This window comes from Pan troglodytes, chromosome 4 (assembly GCF_028858775.2).
Source record: "Pan troglodytes isolate AG18354 chromosome 4, NHGRI_mPanTro3-v2.0_pri, whole genome shotgun sequence".
In the NCBI taxonomy this organism is placed as follows: Eukaryota; Metazoa; Chordata; class Mammalia; order Primates; family Hominidae; genus Pan; species Pan troglodytes.
The window spans coordinates 60,531,024-60,551,479 of NC_072402.2; the positions used below are offsets into that span (position 1 = coordinate 60,531,024).

Genomic DNA, 20,456 nt, shown 5'->3' on the forward strand with positions numbered 1-20,456 from the left:
ATCAGCAGGTGAACAGATAAACAGTGTGGTATATCCATGCAATGGAATATTATTCATCCATAAAAGGATCTCTTTCTAATTCCTGTTTTTGTTGGCAGATTTCATTTCCTTGTGGGGGCAGCGTTAGACTGAGGGTCTCGGTTCCTAGCAGCCTCCATTCCTAGGTGAGAGAATACACTAAATTCCTTGCCATGTGTGACTCTCTAGTGTGGCAGTTTGCTTCATAAAAACTTGCGTACTGGGGCCGGGTGCGGTGGCTCACACCTGTAATCCCAACACTTTGGGAGGCCAAGGCAGGCAGATCACCTGAGGTCAGGAGTTCGAGACCAGCCTGGCCAACATGGCGAAAAACCCCGTCTCTACTAAAAATACAAAAATTAGCTGGGTGTGGTGGTGCACGCCTGTAATCCCAGCTACTCAGGAGGCTGAGGCAGGAGAATTGCACTCCGGCCTTGGCAACAGAGTGAGACTGTGTCTCAAAAAAAAACAAAAAACAAAAAAACAAAACTTGCTTACCGGAAAGGCAATGGAGAGAATCTGATAGCAAGACAGAAGATACCTATTCAAGGAAGTGACATCCCATCACCTTGCCACATTCTCTTGGCTAGAAGCAAGGCACTAGGCCAGCTCACACTCAAGGGGAGATTACACCAGGGGTCAATATCAAGAAGTGGGGATCATTGGAAGTCATCTTAGAGTCTACCTACCACAAACATGAAGGGGTAGCCTTCACCATGTAACATTTCTGTGGGGTTTTAGTAATTAGCTTGGAATGACTATGCTCTTCCTAACCTTCTTTAAATCCAAAATCATTGAGCACCTATGATGCCATTATGGCAAGTATAAAGAAAGAAAATATGTGGTTTCTGGCTTTATGAAAATACAAAATATGGGTCATTCTAAAGTTTTCTTATATATCTATTATTAACAAGGGTGCATGACCTTAGACTGATTTTTGCTAAGACTGTGTTTGTGTATTTATTGAATAGAATGATCTGATTTTTGAGGTTTGTAGTAAAATCCTCATTTTTCTAATTAAGAAAGAGACAAAATCTTGAAGAATACAAACCAAAGAGTGGAGGTGTGGTAGATAATGTGTTTTTTTCTTTGCTATTTTTTTCTGTGGTCAGTCATTTGTATATAAGAAAAAATATTCAGAACAGCAGCAAGCCTATGATAAATGTGTTTAAAACAAATTTTTAAAAAATGGACGTTGATCCTATGTCAGAATTACAAGCTTAAGCAGATTAACATACTTTTATACGTGCTGCCCTATAACTGTTTCGACCTGTCTAGAATAAGAAGAGCATGAAAGGAGTGATATCTTCTTATCAGTCAACTATGAAAATAAGTCCTAATCTAATATCAGAATTGTAAGAAAATTCAGCACTGTGGAACCTTACTGGATACCCAATAAATGTCTCTTCTCATGTAGCCTATTCTCTGTCCTCAGGCAAATGTAGTCCTTAACTATCCTAATCTAAATAAAATTTAGACAGTAGGTGTAACATCATTCAAATTACACTGTCTCTTTTCTCCTGAGTGTGTTCTTCATGGGAAACTGTATTTGGAAGTGAAGTGCTTAACCTCAGGCAATGTTTCAAAGTCATTTGTCTTCTTTTTGGCTAGTGCATTGATCCCTACTCCTTTAATGCTGTGTCACTCTCTTTTGTATAACCTTCTCTTTCCAAGTGCTGTATGACACATTAACACTTATATTTTAAAGTTAATTAAAATTAATTTCATTTTGAGAGTTCCACTTGCCTCTTGAGACAGTAAGATGCATTCCAGAGCATAAGATAGAAGGTTGGCAATGACTGATTTAGTGATATGATTAAGTATGAAGAAACCTGCTTGATGGTATATGTGATGGAGTGGGCTAGTCTTGTTTTAATATATAGTAATTGTGTAAAGAGGGAAGTCTGATCACTTTAAGACATGATTTTAATGGTTCATTCATCCACCTTCACTTATAGAAACTATTCATTTCGAATTGTCTGAAATAGGATGATCATGTTACTAGCATCCTCTTTAAAATGGCAATTTCAAAACACAAAGGGGAAGCTTGCTTCTGAGAATAGAAAAAAAGGGACTGTACCGCTTTAGAAAGAAGCTCAGAGAGAAGAAACAGTATTTCAGATAAGAAATATAAAAGGAGCCAGGTGCGTTGGCTCACGCCTGTAATCCCAGCACTTTGGGAGGCCGCGGCAGGCAGATCACGAGGTCAAGAGATCGAAACCATCCTGGCCAACATGGTGAAACCCTGTCTCTACTAAAAATACAAAAAATTAGCTGGGTGTGGTGGCAGGTGCCTGTAATCCCAGCTAGTTGGGAGGCTGAGGCAGGAGAATCACTTGAACCCGGGAGGCAGAGGTTGCAGTGAGCCGAGATGGCACCATTGCACTCCAGCCTGCGCAAAAAGAGCGAAACTCCGTCTCAAAAAAAAAAAAAAGAAAGAAATATAAAAAGGAGAGAGGGTGTAAGAGTTATTTTAGACTATATAAAAATGAGACTTCTTATCCTCGAATCGATGGGTAGTTTACATAATCACTTCCCATTCATTCATTAATTAACTTAATAAATATCAATGGCCTGCTCTGTGCCAGATTCTGTATAGATACTGGAGACACAGTGATGAACAGCACAAATGAGAATCTTGGGGTATTTTATAAAAGTTATTTAGTAGAGCTATGGAGACAGGTAACCGGTGAAATTAGAATGCTTAAGCAAAAGCTGTGAAAAGGCTGAAAAAGTGGGTTATAAACAGTTACAAGAATTATTAAGAAAAAGCCCATTTTGTGCTTAGATTTGTGTTTGCTTTTCTTGTATTCACAATTCAATTCTATTTTATTTAAAAATCTACTTGACAGAAAAAAAGAAGAGTACTTGCCTACAAATGGCACCTCCTGCCTTAACCCATGCTGCCTGAGCTCTTATTTGTGCAACCATGCAAGCCGCTGAAAAAAATGGTACCAATTTTTGGTTATCTATGCTTTATAACAAAAGAAAGAGAAATGTCATAAAGTGTAATAATAGCTTTATATGTATGTGTATGTATGCTGTATGTCAGCCTTGTAGGTAATATCAACTCTCAAAGGTATGCATATACACACACATGTGCACATGCATGCACGTGCACATGTGGACAAAACCAGTTTGTATTAGTGATCAGTTTTGGTTTTCATAAGGGTGTCACCTGAATGTTAACATGACTAATCATGCTGTTTGTGTTCAAGTCTAGTTGAAGACACCTGTACTGAAAGAACATGCGTTTTTGTCTGAAGGGGAGAAATTTCTTATTTGGTGTTAGTCAAAGGGAAGAAATCTAGACAGCAATGAGGGAGGAAGAAACTGGAGATTATAAAATACTGAGGCTGAAGGTAATACAGGACATAGGAGAAAGTTAGTTGAACAGAAAAAGAAAGGGTCTGTCCCAAGTAAAAACTTTGGTTTATTTTTTTATAACATTGGTTATCTCAGGAATTACAGAAAATCTATTCTTTGCCTCTTTTGTTCAGCATCTGGTAGACTTTTACTTCCAGGTACTGAGCTAACTTGAGTTAGTTCTTAGTTCAGTAGTTCTGTGAGTTATAGGCTTAAATGGTGGACAAATGATAATAGTAACATCCACAACAAAATGACAGTTAACACTTGTGAACAGTTAGCATATTCTACATATTGTGTGAAAAAAGTTATTTAATCCTCACAATCCTATGAGGTAATTAAGTATTATTATTTTCCTCTCTTTTATTGAGAGGGAAACTGAGGCTTGGAACAATTAAGCTGAGTTTTCATGTTACTTAGATGATATGTGGCAGAGCCAGGCTTTGAACTCAGTAAGAGTCCATGCTGTTCATCACTCTACCATCATTCTGTCCTTCAGGGCTGAATCTCACTCCTGAGATTCACTGCTTTGTTTTCAAGGAAAATTGTGTACTGAATTCTGAAAAAAATTAGAAGCTTTGGAAAGTTTTAGAACATACTTGATCCCTAAACTTAGAGCTGCCCAAATTTATTTATGATTTATAAAGTGCATTGACTTATCTAATTACATAATTCGATATGCACATTATAAAATTAAACATTGATGTCACCTCCCTGAAATCTAGACTTTTCCTTTGCCATTCACTATTTTATGCTTGAGCCTGAACATGATGCTGGGTGGCTTCTGTCATCAATAGGGGGACAACAACTAGATCAAAGGGAATGGGCCAGGTGGAGAAATGGAATTCTCATTTTAGGAGCTCTGATAAGCATTTCCAACAAGAATGTCATAGAGACAGTTAAAAGATGAAAGAGCAAATGTGAGTGCAGTCATATGTTGTAGAGCAAGCATAATTCTCTTAAGATTTTGTTATGTGAGTAAATATGGTAATAACTTGTTTTGAGGTCTGATTAGTCACAGAAGAAAAAACACTCAAAGTGAGGGACAAATTTAGTATTCCACTTTTGAACATCAAGGCTTATAGTATGTGACTCTAATTATACTTTATGCGATATAGGATGAGACATTAGATGGTTTTTAACTTTTTCCGTGAGTTTGTCTTAATCTAGAACCTCTTGCATCTTTATCAGTTTTGTCACAGGATTGGTAAGTTAAAGTTTCGGATAAAAAAGAAAAAATACTGGTTGGGGAAATTGGCAAGTTGTGCTAGAAAGCAGTAGCATTTCCGCATTATTAAAAGATCTGATTTCATCCTGGGTATGCAACAAATATCTTTCTGTCAGCCAGGAAGTCTCCATTTTGGCTCTTCCCAATTTATTGCTTTGGTCAACGTCAACTGCAGCAAAGCTGTTCCCCCTAGCTTTTCTAGTCTGGCCACCAGATTTTCTAGAATACCACAAAAGTGTTTTGTTTTTTGTGTCATGCCAATAGCTCAAGAATTAGCTGCTTAAAAAACATTTGGAACTATGCAAGTTGTGATCACCTTGGCATCTGTGGGTCGTCTAAGGAGTCAGCTGTTGGCTTTTGCAGGAGTACGGAAGGGAACATTTCTCCAGAACTGTTCCCACAGCTTTTTCTTTCTATGCTTTCAGTTTCTCTTGGGTACTGATTCTGTTGGGCATCAGAACAGTATAAAGGTTCATAAATAGGATAGAATCAAAAAGTATCCCAAAGAACATAGGTTAATGTACTTTGTGGTTTTAGTACAGTGCTTAGCACATGCTGTATTATGGCTGCATGTTTTCAAATAACTACGACAAGACTCTGAGGAAGGCCTGTGAGTAGAGTGAAGTTTCATTGTAAATATGTTTAAGGAATTCTTAATATCAGATGCTGAATGAGAGATTCCTTGCAGAACTGGGTATGTACCAGAAACATAAAAATTAGTTGCTAATAACTTTACTCAAGCCACCACCATCAACAAAAAGATAGATTATTTGTAGAGCAAAGAATGATTTGCTTGGTAAATTCTACATTCTACTTTTGAGAAATCAGAATAAGTATTCTATAAAAGATTAATTCTTTAAAAACTATTGAGTTTCCATTATGGGTTAGATGTGGTCAGAGTATGGTGATGAATCAGACATGAAAATGCACAAAACTCCCATATGGTTCTTCCAGTGTAATCAGGAAGATGAACTATGCATTTAGATTACTATGCTACAGGGTAGAAAGTGTTACATGGAGAACCAAGAGAAACAGACCAGAAGATTTTTAGAAATTATTTCCAGCTGCAAGATCAGGTAAAGCTTGGTGGAGTAGGCAACATTTGATCTGGCCCCCGAAGCGCATGTAGTGGTTTGAATTTACAAGAACTAAGGGGACAACTCACACGGTAGTAACTCCAGGCAAAGGAGATAACAAAACCAAATGCATAAGGGTGGAAACCTTAGGTCTGGTCCAGGAGAGCAAAACGTTTTGCTCATTTGTGGAGTATCTAAGGAGATCAACAGAGGAACATGGTAGGAATGGCAAAGTGGAGCCAGATTATGGAGAACTATAAATGCTAAATCAAGTCATTTGAGAACTTCAAGTTATAGGCACTTAATGTTTTTGAGCAGAGTAGTGATATAATTTGAGCTAGTTTTCTGGACAAGTATTAGTATATTTGTGATAGTGTGTGCTAGTTTTCTAGATAAGTATCTTGGTTCATTTGAGACCGGGTAATTTATAAGCAATAGGAGTTTATTTGGCTCGGTACGGCTAGGAAATCCAAGTTCAAGGGGTCTCATCTGGCAGGGGTCTTCTTGCTGCATCAAAACATGCAGAAGGTATCACATGGTGAGAGAACATGCAAGAGAGAGGAGAAAATGGAGAAAACTCCTCAAATGAACCTATTTCCAAAAGAACAGCATTAATCCATTTTTTGAAAGTGAAGTCCTTGTGACTTAATCACCTCTTAAAGGTTCTACCTCTTAATTTTTGAAGGGGCATTGAACCTATAGTGACAAGTATGAGTAATTTAACTGGAGCTGTGCAAAGAGCCGTTGGAAGGTCATCCTACTGATCCAGCTGGAAGGTGATGAAGGCATGAACCATAGTGAGAACATAAAGGAGGGGCCAATGTCAGAATGCAGACATGGTCCTCAATGCGATTGTTAGGAATTGACATCGAAGATAATGATGTAAAATTGTGTTTGGAGTCACATAGACATCCAGAATAAGTGTTGAGGGAGGATAAGGTGAGGAGAGGGCAACTGGCCTATCAGTTTGTATGGTACGTAGAACTTTGTTTTATAAAAAGTAGGCTGAGGACCACCTACCTTGGAATCTCCTGGGAGGCATGCCATTTAAAGTTCCTGGGCAACACACAATTCAGTAATCTTTCTAGGCCTTCAAGTATCTGATCACTGGGTTAGAATTCCAATATAATGGTACCAAGGAGATTAGGATGCTTCCTGGGTAGACCTCTTAGTTTTGAGATTGCCCTCCCAACTCCAGCTCTTCTATCTTGGGACTTGAGTCAGCCAAGGTTAGAATAAAGATAGTTTAAAGTAAGACTTTTATTCCCGCTAGAAACTAACTCTAAATTTATGCCTAAATTTCAGTAGATCTTAAATGTCTCTTTCTCACATTAAAGACAATGAGTATCCATATGTGCCATGTCAGAAATTAAAGCCATGTTAAAAATTTTTATAAAAGAATAATAAGCTCATAACATGTTAATATAAATAACATTTTTAATGAAAATCAACAATTTTGAAAACAAAAAAATAGTGAGAAAATTGGCAAATCTTTTTAATCTGGTTTAATAGAAGAGGGCTGGATGCTCATATCTGCTTCTACAGTTAATCTGTTGTTAATATGTTGTTTGGGTTGAAGTATATGAAGAAAGTCTAGTCTCACATAGATAACTCAAAAAGGGAGGCATGATTTAATAACCTTTTTAAGTAACTGTTGATTGTCTTCTTTGATACTATACTGAAATTCTTCAACAGGTGGTTGTTTCTTAATCAGTTGTAGTGTGGAATCTGGAAAACTTATCAGGGAACTTTTTGTACTCAGTTAATTAACTTGCATTGGTCTCTCTTGTACTTTGAATGTATTTTTTTTATCTATGCATGGTTTTGTAACATCATGCATTCGTCATTTGGAAAATATTGGTTCACTGAGTAGTGTAGAGCTTCCAAATGTTTACAGATTACTTTATGAATATCTGTCTGTTAATATCACCACCAATCTCATCACTGAAAAGCTGTCAGGCTCACTTAAAACTTAGCAGAAACAAGTTTTCTAAAATTCTAGCTTTTGCTTGAAAACAAATTTTATCATTGACAACAAATACTATCATTTGTTTTCCTTGAAATGACAAGCTTGCACATCTATTTTTGAGAAAATGTCTATCAGACAGTCAAATCTGAATAATCATAGTTTGTCAGTTGAAATTTCAAGTAAAAATGGAGTTGTGTGAAGTAGCTTACAACTCAAACAGTTGTACAAGTGCTTATTGTCAAATCAACTGTCTACTTTGGTATGTAGCAAAAATGTATTTTGCTTACTTCCCATTTAGTCACATAGAATATTTTAAAAGGTGTGTTTAAGAGCTAATTTAATAAAATAATAACTTTTACTGCCGTATTAAGGGAATTCTTGGGTGAAACTGGCTTTTTCTGCCCCTGCAAGTATGTGATAATCAAGAGTACAGTGACTACTTGTTTGTTGCCAGTACTTCTGTCGGTGCTGAGTCACCTTTACTCACAATTGCTTTTGTACCATAGGTGAAAATAGCAAATAATGTCTTAGTATAATTATTAACATAGTTTTGATCTCCTGTGCCTTCCGAAAGGGTCTTGAAGACTACATTTTCAGAACTGCTGCTTAACGTTAGCAGACTTATTGGCTGTCTTCTGCTAAGTATATGGATGTTACATAAACCAAGTCTTAGTTTTTACTTCCAATAATAAGGATTGTATTTTTTGTGCCCTCTGCTATAGAGCCACCACCCAGTCAAACAGCCTAAAGCGACACTTAATGCTCTTCATTGGGTAGCTGAGGGAGGCCCTGTTGGTGTCCCAGTCGTAACTCCATTTCTGTGGGTATCAGAAGCCTTCTCATAGCCTGTGCCTTTGGGGTGGGAGTGGGGGGTCTCTGACTACTGCAGTTTGCTTTGCTTGGGTGCTTTGGGCAACAGCCTTCAAGCCACCACTGATAGGCGAGGGGGCAGAGTCGGGAGAAGTGGCTAAGACCCAACCCCTTCACCCCTAGCATCTATTCTGTGCTATAGCTCCCAGCGTTCCAGCAAGATTAAATTCTTGTTACCCACAGCTGTCTCTGGCTTGATAAACCCTCCTTTTGTGCATTATTATCTCTTTCTCTGTTTTACGTTCCACTCTGCCACTGGTGTTTCTCATAGTCATCTCTCAAACTGTTTGTACTGGGGGATTTCAAAATAAGGCAAAATAAGGTTCCTTTGCTGACTATCTTCTAGCCTTTGGAGGAAGGAAGAACTTTTTTTTCTTCTTTTCTCACAACATTTTCTTATGGTAGATTTCTAATAAATATAGAAATACCTTACTAAACTAATCTTTTAGGTTTTGCAGTTAGCCATACATTCAGGAGTGTGGGGGGTATTTCTTTGTGCTTGGCAGTTTGGACCTGGAGGAAGTGCAGGTATGGGTGGATGGTACTGTTCAACGTAAGTATTAACAGGCAGTGAGTGGGAGACAGGGTCCTTAAACAACACAAAACCACCTCAGGTAGTTTTTCTCAGGACTCTATAATAATTATTAATTGCTGAATCCAATCGAGACACTCTGCCTGACTTACGAAGCCATCCATATTCTGTTTTCACACTAGCCATTTACTTGTCACTAACTCAGATTTTCTATTTCACATTCATTCTCCTCACTGTGCCCCATAATCCACCTGTTCCTAATTTCCTCCAAGGTTATGCTCTGCTGCCCCCCCAACCTCGTCGGATGCCGTGTCTTCCCCTTCTCTACAATATCCATCTTAACCATTCTTTACAGCCTATGGCTCTTAAACATGCATGCTCATTTGAATAGAGCATTCTGTCCCTTCCCGTTTCACTGGAGCCTCTCACGTTTTCTGGGAAGCAGCACCATGTAGTGGAAAAGAACACTTGGTCTTTGGAGTCAGATAATCCAGAGTTCTATAGATCTGCCACTTGTTTGCTGGGCTTCAAGCAAAATGTTTGTCTTCTCTGTCTCAATTTCTTCTTCCATTAAATGAGGATAATAAAGCCTAAAGAGTTAAATGAGATGATGTCTATAAATACCTTACACGGTTAGATACAATGTGGTATGTAGGTGTGGTAGGGATGATCATCTTTTATTTCCCATGTGGATAGTCACAGCAGATCTCACTGTAGTCTGGGGACTTTGATTTTCTCCAGCTCAACAGTAACCATTGTCTTTTTGACTCTTAGTTTTTTGACTGTTTGAAAAGTGAAATAGGAAAGTACATCTCCCTTTAGATTGAAATCCTTATATATTTAAACTTTGTATTGACTATTTAGTGGGAGGGCTTAACTTACTTGCCTGTATTTTGGCTTGTTTTGTTGTGTGGGTGGGAAAGTCCATAATAAAAATTTGAGTTTAGATATGTATGTCTTAGTCCTGCCTGAATTTTTAGTTGTTTATTAAAAAAAAAAAAAAAAAAAAAAAAGATTGAGTCTGTTTAAAAGACCAAAAAAAGTCCAAAGAATCACCAATCTAAAAGGCTGAGGTTTTGTAGGTGGGAGGAGTTTAAAAAGAATTTAAAACTATTGCTTTTCTCTTTCTCCTTTTCATCTCCCATGTTGGGAAGCATTCCTCTTAAAGTATTAATAATACTGCTGAGGTAACTTGTGTTCTAAGGCTACAACATTCACTAAGATTCGAATACCCATTTACAATTCAAGTTCTCCAAAATTGGCTTGTTTATGGGTCTCCAGTCCCATTGAGTTTTCCAGAAGGAATTTATTCTTATTTACTTTTAATTTTTTAAAACTGTGGTAAGATGATGGAAAGAGGAGAACAGCTGAGCTTCTCATCCTGACTCTTCTGCCACCACAGTGTGGCTGGCAGCAGTCTTGGTTGGCCTGTTGCAAAGTCCTTCAGCAACTGCCCTCTGGGAACCCACTGTTGGATAGCCCCTCCTATACCAGCAAGGCCCTGTGCTCTTCCTTTCAAAGACAGGATAAGATCTCTGTATCTGCTCCTGTCTTAGTGGTTTCTAGCGGTCTCTTATGTCAGCAGTCACTTATGGAAATGTCTAGAGTGGCACTATCCAATGTGGTGTTTTAACTTTAAATAGATGAAACAAACAATTCAGTTTCTTAGTGACACTAGCCACATTTCAAGTGCTCAATAGCCATGTGTGGCTAGTGACCACCATACTGGAAAGCACAGATGTGGAATATTTTCATCATTGCAAAAATTTCAACGGGACAGCAGTGGTCTAGAGATCAGATTTTCCACAGGGATAACTTTGAGTACCTGTTTTTATTGTTGATTCCTGAATGAATATCCCTATTTTCAAACTCATTGGTTACATCTTTCAAAGAACTACTCTAAGGAACCTATTCATAGCCTTTTAATTTAACATGAGGGAACCTGGCGTCTTTTTGGTTGCAAATTCTCCTAAAATTGGCTTCAGTAATAGGCATTTACTGTGCTCACATAATAAGGAGTCCTTATAATGTATGTAGGTGGTTGGTTCTGCTGCTCAGGGATATGCTCGAGGACCCGGGCTCTTTCTCTTTTCCTATTCTGACATCCTCAGTGTGTAGATATGTCTCCTTCAAGATTGCTAGAAGGCTGATGCTGTTCCAAGATTCAGCTTATCACTCAATAAAATGTAAAAACTGTAAGAGAAGTGGCTCTCTTTGGGCATCTCTTTTTACTGAGGAGCTAAGTCTTTTTCAGAGGTTCTCCACAGACCTTTGCAGACCTTTGTTAGGTCCCAGTTGTTCAGATGAGTACCTGGGATTTTTAACCTCTATGATGATAGGCTGGCTGCACTGTGAGCAGTATAAAGACTGAAATTTTTGTCTGTTTTGTTTCCTGCTGTTTCCTCAGCACCTAGGGTGGTGCCAGGTGCTCAGTAAATATCTGTTGGATGGATGTATTAATAAATAATGAGAGGATGTTGTTAACATCTGTAGTGTGCCACAGAAATGAATTTATACAATGAGGACTTGTTATGCTCCTGCGTTCTGCCTCTACTCTTATTGTGGTACCTTGAGCCAGACTCTGCTGCTTGGCCCTCCTGATGAGCTTACATTCCCAAGGGTTTATTCCAACTTTTTGTGAGGCAACATTGGATGTTGGGTAATTAGGACATTTGGCAACACCCTCACCCAGCCCCACTACTGTTAGGACTACCCCTTTGCTTTTTAATCTAAATGTACAAATCATAGACCAGGTTTGAGTTTGCTCTTTAACCATGTTATGTTGCAATTGCAGTCAAAAAACTAAGAGTCAAAAAGACAATGGTTACTGTTGAGCTGGAGAAAATCAAAGTCCCCAGACTACAGTGAGATCTGCTGTGAATATCCAACATGGGAAATAAAAGATGATCAACATATAGTCATCACCCATCCCTACCACACCTACATACCACATTGTATCTAACCGTGTAAGGTATTTATAGACATCATCTCATTTAACCCTTTAGGCTTTATTAGCCTCTTAATGGAAGAAGAAATTGAGACAGAGAAGACAAGCATTTTGCTTGAAGTCCAGCATATAAGTGGCAGATCTATAGAACTCTGGATTATCTGACTCCAAAGACCAAGTGTTCTTTTCCACTACATGGTGCTGCTTCCCAGAAAACATGAGAGGCTCCAGTGAAACGGGAAGGGACAGAATGCTCTATTCAAATAAGCATGCTGTTTAAGAGCCATAGGCTGTAAAGAATGGTTAAGATGGATATTGCGGAGAAGGGGAAGACACGGCATCCAACATTACACACAGAGTATGGCATTTTCAGTCACTAGACTAAGAGTGGCCTTAGCCTGCTGTAAGATGTCACTTCCTGTGTTTGTTACTTCTTTTGGATTTGGTTTGGGGGTTGAGAATGTGGGCATCAGACAGGTGTCCCTAACCTTCCCAGTTAGGCTCACTCCTCAAAGCACCTGGCAGCTGGGCTGATGACACAGCCATTTCTTATTTTAATCTGGTAATTAAACCGTGGCCCACTAAGCTGGACTGAACAACCACATACCACTCTTCACCTCGTTGCTGGTGAAGTGCCCTGGTCTCAGTATGGGTTAGGTTGCTGCTGACCAAAGCCATGTGCAGAAGGCAAAATGGGAATTTAGAATTCCAAGTTCAGCGTTGATGATGAAAGGAATGCTAAGACTGGGCACAAGACTGTAGCAGGAGATTAAAGAAAATGATCTTTTCACTATTAATATATTATTCATACATTATGTCATATAAGGGACATTTTTTAAAGTTATGGTATTTCTCTTTGGGTTTGTGTGTGTGTGTGTGTATGTGTCTCACTATTTGCAGGTACCATATGTACTCCTAAATGTGGCCAATGAAAACATAGTTTCTCATTGAAAGAGTTGACAGCACAAGTTGAATTTCCAGGTGTCCTGTGTGTTTCCAAGGGACAAGCTCTATTAAAACATGCAACCAAATTCTCTTTATACCTGACTCACTGGACACCATCTAATGTGTGGATGTATTTGCTCTGCCTGCTATATTTGCAGGCCTCATTGTAATTTGTATTACTTTACAGGATTTGATGGTTTCAGTTAAGAGGAATAATGGCTTTCTAAATATCTCTTTAGGTCCTAGCTCAGAGACTTGTATGGATGGAATAGGTACTTAATAACTATCCATTGAATTAACCAGTTGGGAAATGTTTTTGGACATATTTCCATTAATGTATGTGGGCATTAACTTACCTTTTGTTCCAATAGGGTTCCATTTCTTTTCTCCTAGCTTATGTGGTAATATAGTTCTTTATTTAGCCTCATGGCCTTTTTAGTCCATGATCTCTATTTCAATCACATTAGACCTAAATATATTTATTAGGTGTGTAACCTTGGGCAAGTTACATAATCGTTTTGTGTTTTGGTTTCCTTGTTGATAAAATGAGATTGATAACAGTATTTACCTCATGATAGTCATTAGACTGTCATGGGTAAGTGATTTAATATACGTAAAACACTTTGAGCAGCCCCCATTCATGTCAGAACTACACTAGTTTGTCAATTGCAGCCATTAGTTGGCTGTGGATAGAAACTCAATGAAAGCATTCTGTGGGCATTAGTTGGCTATGTGGAATTTACAATAAAGCATGCTGCATTGAGTCTTACAATGAAAACTGTGCGCTGCACATCCTTCACGTTAGTGAAATTTATAACAAGCTTGTGTACAGATACACATGCACACTATTTTTGTTGTTTTAAACACTTACCACCAAGTAACACTGCCTCCAGTTTTGTCCCTCCAGCTTATGGATGGTTCTCAAGCATATGGATAGTGTCTGGATGTAGCCTGTAGCAGATGCTGTTGGTATCCTACCCAGATCTCCTTTCCTGGGCCAGTGCATCCATCTCCCAGCTGCTGTGGGTATTGGCTGCTAATGACTCACACCTGTACTCTTCTCCAGAGGCCTGCCCTTGGCTGACAGTAATTGCCCCAACCAAATATGTTTGGGAGATTATGAGATCATGCCCCAACCCCCTCCTGCTCCCCAGGGATGGCTAATGACTATACAAGGGTGTAATAGCCCAGCTCCCTTGCCTTTGGACTAGACAACTTCTGTGGTTCAATCCATGCTTTAGAGTTCCTCATCGCATCGAGCTGAGGCTAGATTTCTGAAACAATATCTTTGCCTAGCTTCTTCCCCCATTCTAGCTTACTTCTTTCACTTCTAGTTTCTCCTGACAGCACTCCCTCTAAATCGGGTGTACGAGAAATGATGTCTCAGGCTCTGCGTCTAGGGAACCGGACCTAAGATGTTGCTTATCTCAGTACCCCTGCTGTTTCCTTAGTTCCACCACCACCTAAGTAATGAATTCCCTATATTAAATAATCTCTGGCTTAAATTTCCTCTTTATTTTTGTTTTGTTTTCTTAGTTGGACCCTGCTTGATATGCATCAACCCTGCTCATATCCCATGTCTTCACATACTTAACATTACTCAACATCAAATGTCCTTGATCCTCTTATTAAATATATACCTAGTTATTTTTGTATAGTATAATGGTGAAATCACAGATTTTAGGACCTGAAAATTAGTTTCAAAGCCTTAGTCAATTATACTTCTCTCCTTAGATTGTTGTAAGAATTGTATGAGCTTTTCTTTTTAAAACACTTAGTACCTGGAGGATAGGAAGTGTTTAATAAATGAGAGCTGTTTGGCTACTGATATTATTCTTTCAAGAAATTTACCCCCACCGCCCCGAGCACCATGGTATGTGCCTTTAGTCCCAGCTACCCAAGAGGCTGATGCAGGAGAATCACTTGAGTCTTGAGTCCAGCCTAGGCAACATAGCGAGAACCCATCTCAAATTTAAAAAATGAAATTAAAAAAGAATTGCCCCACTTTGGATGAAATGCCTATCTCTTGATCCCAGAGGACCTAATGAGTACCTCTATGACAGCACTTTCTTGTACTCTATTATAATCTTTGAGTTTTCTTTTCTATTTCTCCCAGAAAATATAAGCTGCTCAGTGTCATCAGTGGTGTGTTGGCTCTCTGGGAGAGGAAAGGACTCGATATGTAGGATTTGCTGATTTCCATAGTGACAGTGCTTTCACCCTGATTGATTTCAAGCTACCAACAGGATGTCACTGAGCACAGAGTTGGGAAGAGAAGCAAACAGGTGACCCTTGCCAGCCAGGGCACACCACCTGCAGTCCCCACTGTTTCCCTAACACATAACAATATGTCAAACATAGGAGCTAGATGTTCAGTGGATGACTGAAATACAGTTATTAACTGGTTAGGACTTGATCATATGCAATAAATTGGTGAAATTCCTTGAAATCTAATTGTCGTTATATAACCAGTAGCACCCCTTTCCTACACATGCACACATGTTGCCCCTCCTATTCTTGAATGAAAGTGATGAAAACAGTCACCATGATGTAATGGGAAGTGCCTATGCCTTCCCTGGGCAGGTTGTCTGCTAACTCATGCAAATCCCAATTTTGTGATTTATTAGATACATGACAAGGGATCACTTACTTTACCTCTGTCTGCCTCAGTTTCCTCAGAGAGTTGGACTAAATCATCTCTAGAGTTTGTTCTAGTCTCAAATTTGTAAAGCTTAATTAGTATATAATTTTACTCCCTCATTCCCTCAATTTTCATTATTCCAGTACTGAACTTTGAGTTAGATGTTGTGCTATATAATGGAAATACAAAGAGGAATACTACATGACATGCCTTGGCTGATGAGACTCTCCATGTGGTGTTGCTTTTTTTTTTTTTTTTTCTTGAGATGGAGCCTTGCTGTGTTGCCCAGGCTGGAGTGCAGTGGCACGATCTTGGCTCACTGCAACCTCCACCTCCCGGGTTCAAGCGATCCTCCTGCCTCAGCCTTAGCCTCCCAAGTAGCTGGGATTACAGGCACCTGCCGCCACGCCCGGCTAATTTTTGTATTTTTAGTAGAGATGGGGTTTCACCATGTTGGCCAGGCTGGTCTTGAACTCCTGACCTCAGGTGATTCACCTGCCTTGGCCTCCAAAAGTGCTGAGATTACAGGTGTGAACCACCGCACCCAGCCTCTCCATATGTTTTTTTGTTTGTTTGTTTGTTTTAATAAACATCTTATCTCATTGAGATCATAAGTGTACACCTGTTGTCTGTTATTTTTCCTCATGGGTTATGAAGCCAAACAGAATCATATAATTGTATCAAAGGCCATGATTTTAGTTTTTCACAAACTTTAGCACTTTGACACACAAAGCTATTGTGCTAATAACTCCCTAGGTGAAATTAAACAAGGCTGTCCTGATCAGCAAGCAGTTCTGTTAAAAAAGTATCACCAAGCTAATGTTAATGGTTTGGAAAGAAGCGTTGGTGGATGTCTAGGCCATGCAGCTCTCTGAGACAGGTTCAGTCTCAATTTTTAGAGAGTGTAGTTCATTTGAGATGATTAAAGTCTGAAAATATCCTTTTGAGTTTAAGTCTAGGAAGTATTTATCCTGGTTCTCTCACACACATTTTTATATAAAAGTCATTAAGAATGGCTTGGATTTTGTGTCTTCCTTCAAGGCCAAATCTACCTATTGGCTCTACTGCCTTCTTTGTTCCCATCCACTGTGATTTCTGCCTTTTCTAAATTCCTGCTTTAATCCATACCACAGAGTTTAGCACTTAATTTTTAAAAGATACATTGGTTTCCAGTAGGAATTACTGTTGGGAACATTTTTCAGTTGCTGAAAGCTCTTTTTAAAACGAAAATTTGTTTTGTTTTTGACAGGGGCTGATAACATCCGGAAATACTGGAGCCGCTACTACCAAGGATCTCAAGGGGTAATATTTGTATTAGACAGTGCCTCTTCAGAGGATGATTTAGAAGCTGCTAGAAATGAGCTGCACTCAGCTCTTCAGCATCCACAGTTATGCACTTTACCCTTTTTAATATTGGCCAATCATCAAGACAAGCCAGCAGCTCGCTCAGTACAAGAGGTATGTCTCATTAACATGACAACTCTTTGTCTTCCTTGCTTGTACTTTTGCTGCCACGTTGGAACCTGGAAAAATGCATGTAATTAGGAATGTGCTGGTTATGCTGCTTTCAACATGAAACCTTAGTTTTCATAGGAAGCAGAAAGCCTATATCAATCTGTTAGCACTTGTTTACATACCTAACCCTACTTGGAGAGCACAGAGTTTTCTAGCTATTTAGCAATGGTTAAAAGATGTTTCTGGTTATATTTTTCATCTATTTTGAGGGGCTAAAGGCCTGGTTATTTAATGTTGTTTTAACCTGTGGACTTAGTTCATTCTCTTCTTCAGCTTTTCTAGCAACATATCATGAGTATTTCCATGCATTACTCGCCTTCAGGTGTCATGTTCTTGTTCCTCTGAAGTGTTCAGTGTTGACTAGGATTAATGGATCCTATTCTGTAATCTGCTAGGCTGAAAATTGATGTCTTGTCTTGCAAATTCCATGCCATCAAATACATTTTAACATGGAACCAATGTTTATCTTCCTCATTTAATTTTATTTCTTAGCTTGTATCTCTCCTATAAAAGCATGAGACTAATTCTAGGCAAATAGAGTCTCAGCCAATAGAGCTTCTGATTCATGGTACTGCAGTAATGAGATATGTGAATAGTTTTTAAAACTTAAATTATAGTGAATTATAACGTAAGTACAGTGAAATCAAAACTCCTGATGTATTCCTTTATACTTGTAACTTTCAGGATATGATTTCCCCTCTCCTTCAGAAAATTGCATGCTTCCTCAAGTGATTTTGGAATGAGATGATTAATATGAACAATCTTGCCTTTCAGCCTGAAAAATAAATGAGGAGCCAAGGACATAACATGTTCTAACTCCAGACCTCCCTCACACTTAGTGTGTGACCCAAGGCAGATAGCCTATTCTTGTGCCTGGCTTCTCACCTCTAAAATGAGAATAATGCAATTTATTATGATAAGTTAATAGGATTAATTTGGATAATTTACTTTGAAGTTTAAACACCTAAGTAGAAGAACCATATAAATAGAGTTTTTATTCAAATTTTAGAAACACAGTTTAAAAAAAAGAAAGGCAAGGACCCATTATTCAACAGACAGAGCTCATGTCTCACTTTATTTGCCTCATTCAGCATTAAGTACGTAGCACCTTTTAAAGAATAGAGTTTGAAAAATACCTTATAGATAATATTAAGTAATTAAGTAAAAAACAGCAATAAAAATCTTTTCAGAAAGTCATTAATGTGAAGATCTTCAGCATTATAATGATGGTGTCTCCTAATGTGCTTTTAAGACCTTAGTTTGTAAATCTTTTAACTTCTCAGCATCAGTTTTTCTGCCTATAGAGTAGATATAATAGTATGTAATGAAGGGTAGTTTATGATTATAAGGTCGTTTGCTGAGAATGCATTGTTATTCAGCTATTCATTCTAAAAAATCTGGTAATATGTATGTGTACACTACTACATATAGACAGTATAATGTGTGTATGTAATATATACATAATACATATACACATTGATAAAACATAGATATAAGTGCCATTTTAACTTCAGATAACTTTATTCAAGTTATTTGCAATATCTGAAAAAAGATTTTCTTTTCTTTCTGCTTTTAAAGTTATGAACCTGTGTATCTGTTTTCCTTAGACATCATATAATTGAAAGTAATGTATCTTTAAACCTAACATATGACTTATGGTTACCCTCCATAGGAATGAAAGATGATCACATTGAATAAAGGAAGCTTTTAGCAATTAATTGCTTCTGAGTATTCCTTGTGTGTGTTGACTGGCTGTCTTTCCTAGGTAAAGAGCAAATATCTTTTTCCTTCTTTTTGTGATTCATCTTTCAGTAAGACTGATGGTTATAAATGTAGCGTTGTCATAGATATGGTCTGAAAATGATTCTAAACTTGTGTATACTGGAGCATATGTGGCTTTGAGTTTCCTTTTTATTTGTATCCATTTTAAATTTACTTTTCTCAAAACTTTTGCTTGTAATGGAATTTGCATAATACCAATATGGGGACTGCTTTAAGTAAAGCATTTTTCCCCATGATTAAATAAATATATACCATACAGGTGCGTGTCTACACTTTAGACTGCTTTAATGGGATACATGGGCTAATTCCATTATAGGTCTTGAAGTTTATGGAAGCACAGTGACATGGTTATACTTACTTTGGGTCTGGCCTAAAAAGAAAAGGATATATCCTAGATTTTTCCCATTTCTTGATGACAGAGAAGTTTCTCTGTGTACTGTATTAAAGTGCCTTGTTGAAATGCTCTCAGGAATGTTTTAAGAATTAAATCAGTACCTTATTGTTGGCATAAAAATGGAGTTGTGGAATTGAATCTTAAACATTTTGTAAACAATAACTTTAAAATCATTGGGAGCAGGCATTGGTATTATAGAAGAGGCAGTAGAAGATTGAAAAGTGAGCAAAGTCATGTGTTACTAGAAATGTATTTAGATAACGGTCGTCTTTTTATTCTCTCTTTCCTAAAGGTGTTGCACATCCTGTGCCCTATTGCTGATAAGCATTCTTACTCATTTGCACCTGCTAATTTTTGTATGTTTTATGGAATTTACCAACGCTAAAAAGATGGTATTTTAATCTGCAAAATACTTGTGAATTTTAGGCAAAATTCTGATCTGTCAGAATCAAGGAAGATGCATTCAACTTACCAAAAAGCACTAAACTTTGATTCAGGTAGAAAAGATAATCAGTCATAAAGGCTATTGATTCTTCTTCTCACTCCATTGAAATTATTACATTTTATGTTTAATGCAGAAAATGTGCAATAATTTATCCTGTCACTGGAGTGAAACTTTACAAACACACTATTGCTTGATGAGTGTGTCTGGATACTGTTGACTTTAGAAGTGGGGAGAAGCCAGTGAAATTCAAAAGAGAAAGTCAAATTATCAGTGGGACTCCAAAGAGAATAAAAATCACAAGGAAGTTGTATATGTAGTCCCCTCCCCTACTATGAGTGTTGCTATGTTTGTGTGGAGCACTGAATTAAGAAATGAAGACAATGGTTAAAATTACTATGTAACCCACAGACAGAGGGCAACATGCCCAATTATTTTCTTGCCCTTTCAAAAGGAAGTGGAGTCTTGTACATTACATATTTTTTCTTTCTGTAATATACCTGGTAATGACCTGGGTTTAACTTACCAGAATTTTAAGATTTTATGTCTTGAGAGCTGATAGTGAAAACATGTATTTTTAAACAAGCTTAAAAAAACAACAACAACAGCAAAACTCTAGGAAAAAGAATACCCTTTACATACTGTCTGAAAGCCAAGCAATTCTTGCAACAGATGTTTGTTGTATTCACTTTGGGGAGGTGAATTCCAGAATTTACTCATATCAACTATCT

At 37.9% G+C, this 20,456-nt stretch overlaps 1 protein-coding gene across 3 annotated transcripts in view; it reads left to right on the forward strand.

Annotated features, from left to right (window-relative positions):
* The window catches only part of ARL15 (ADP ribosylation factor like GTPase 15), a 429,148-nt gene that overhangs the window by 182,904 nt on the left and 225,788 nt on the right, over positions 1-20,456 (forward strand). For all 3 annotated transcript variants that reach the window (XM_054684369.2, XM_054684367.2, XM_054684368.2), the window contains one exon: positions 16,842-17,050. In XM_054684369.2, coding sequence (XP_054540344.1) covers positions 16,842-17,050 — 209 coding nt within the window. The remainder of the gene's footprint in view (positions 1-16,841; positions 17,051-20,456) is intronic.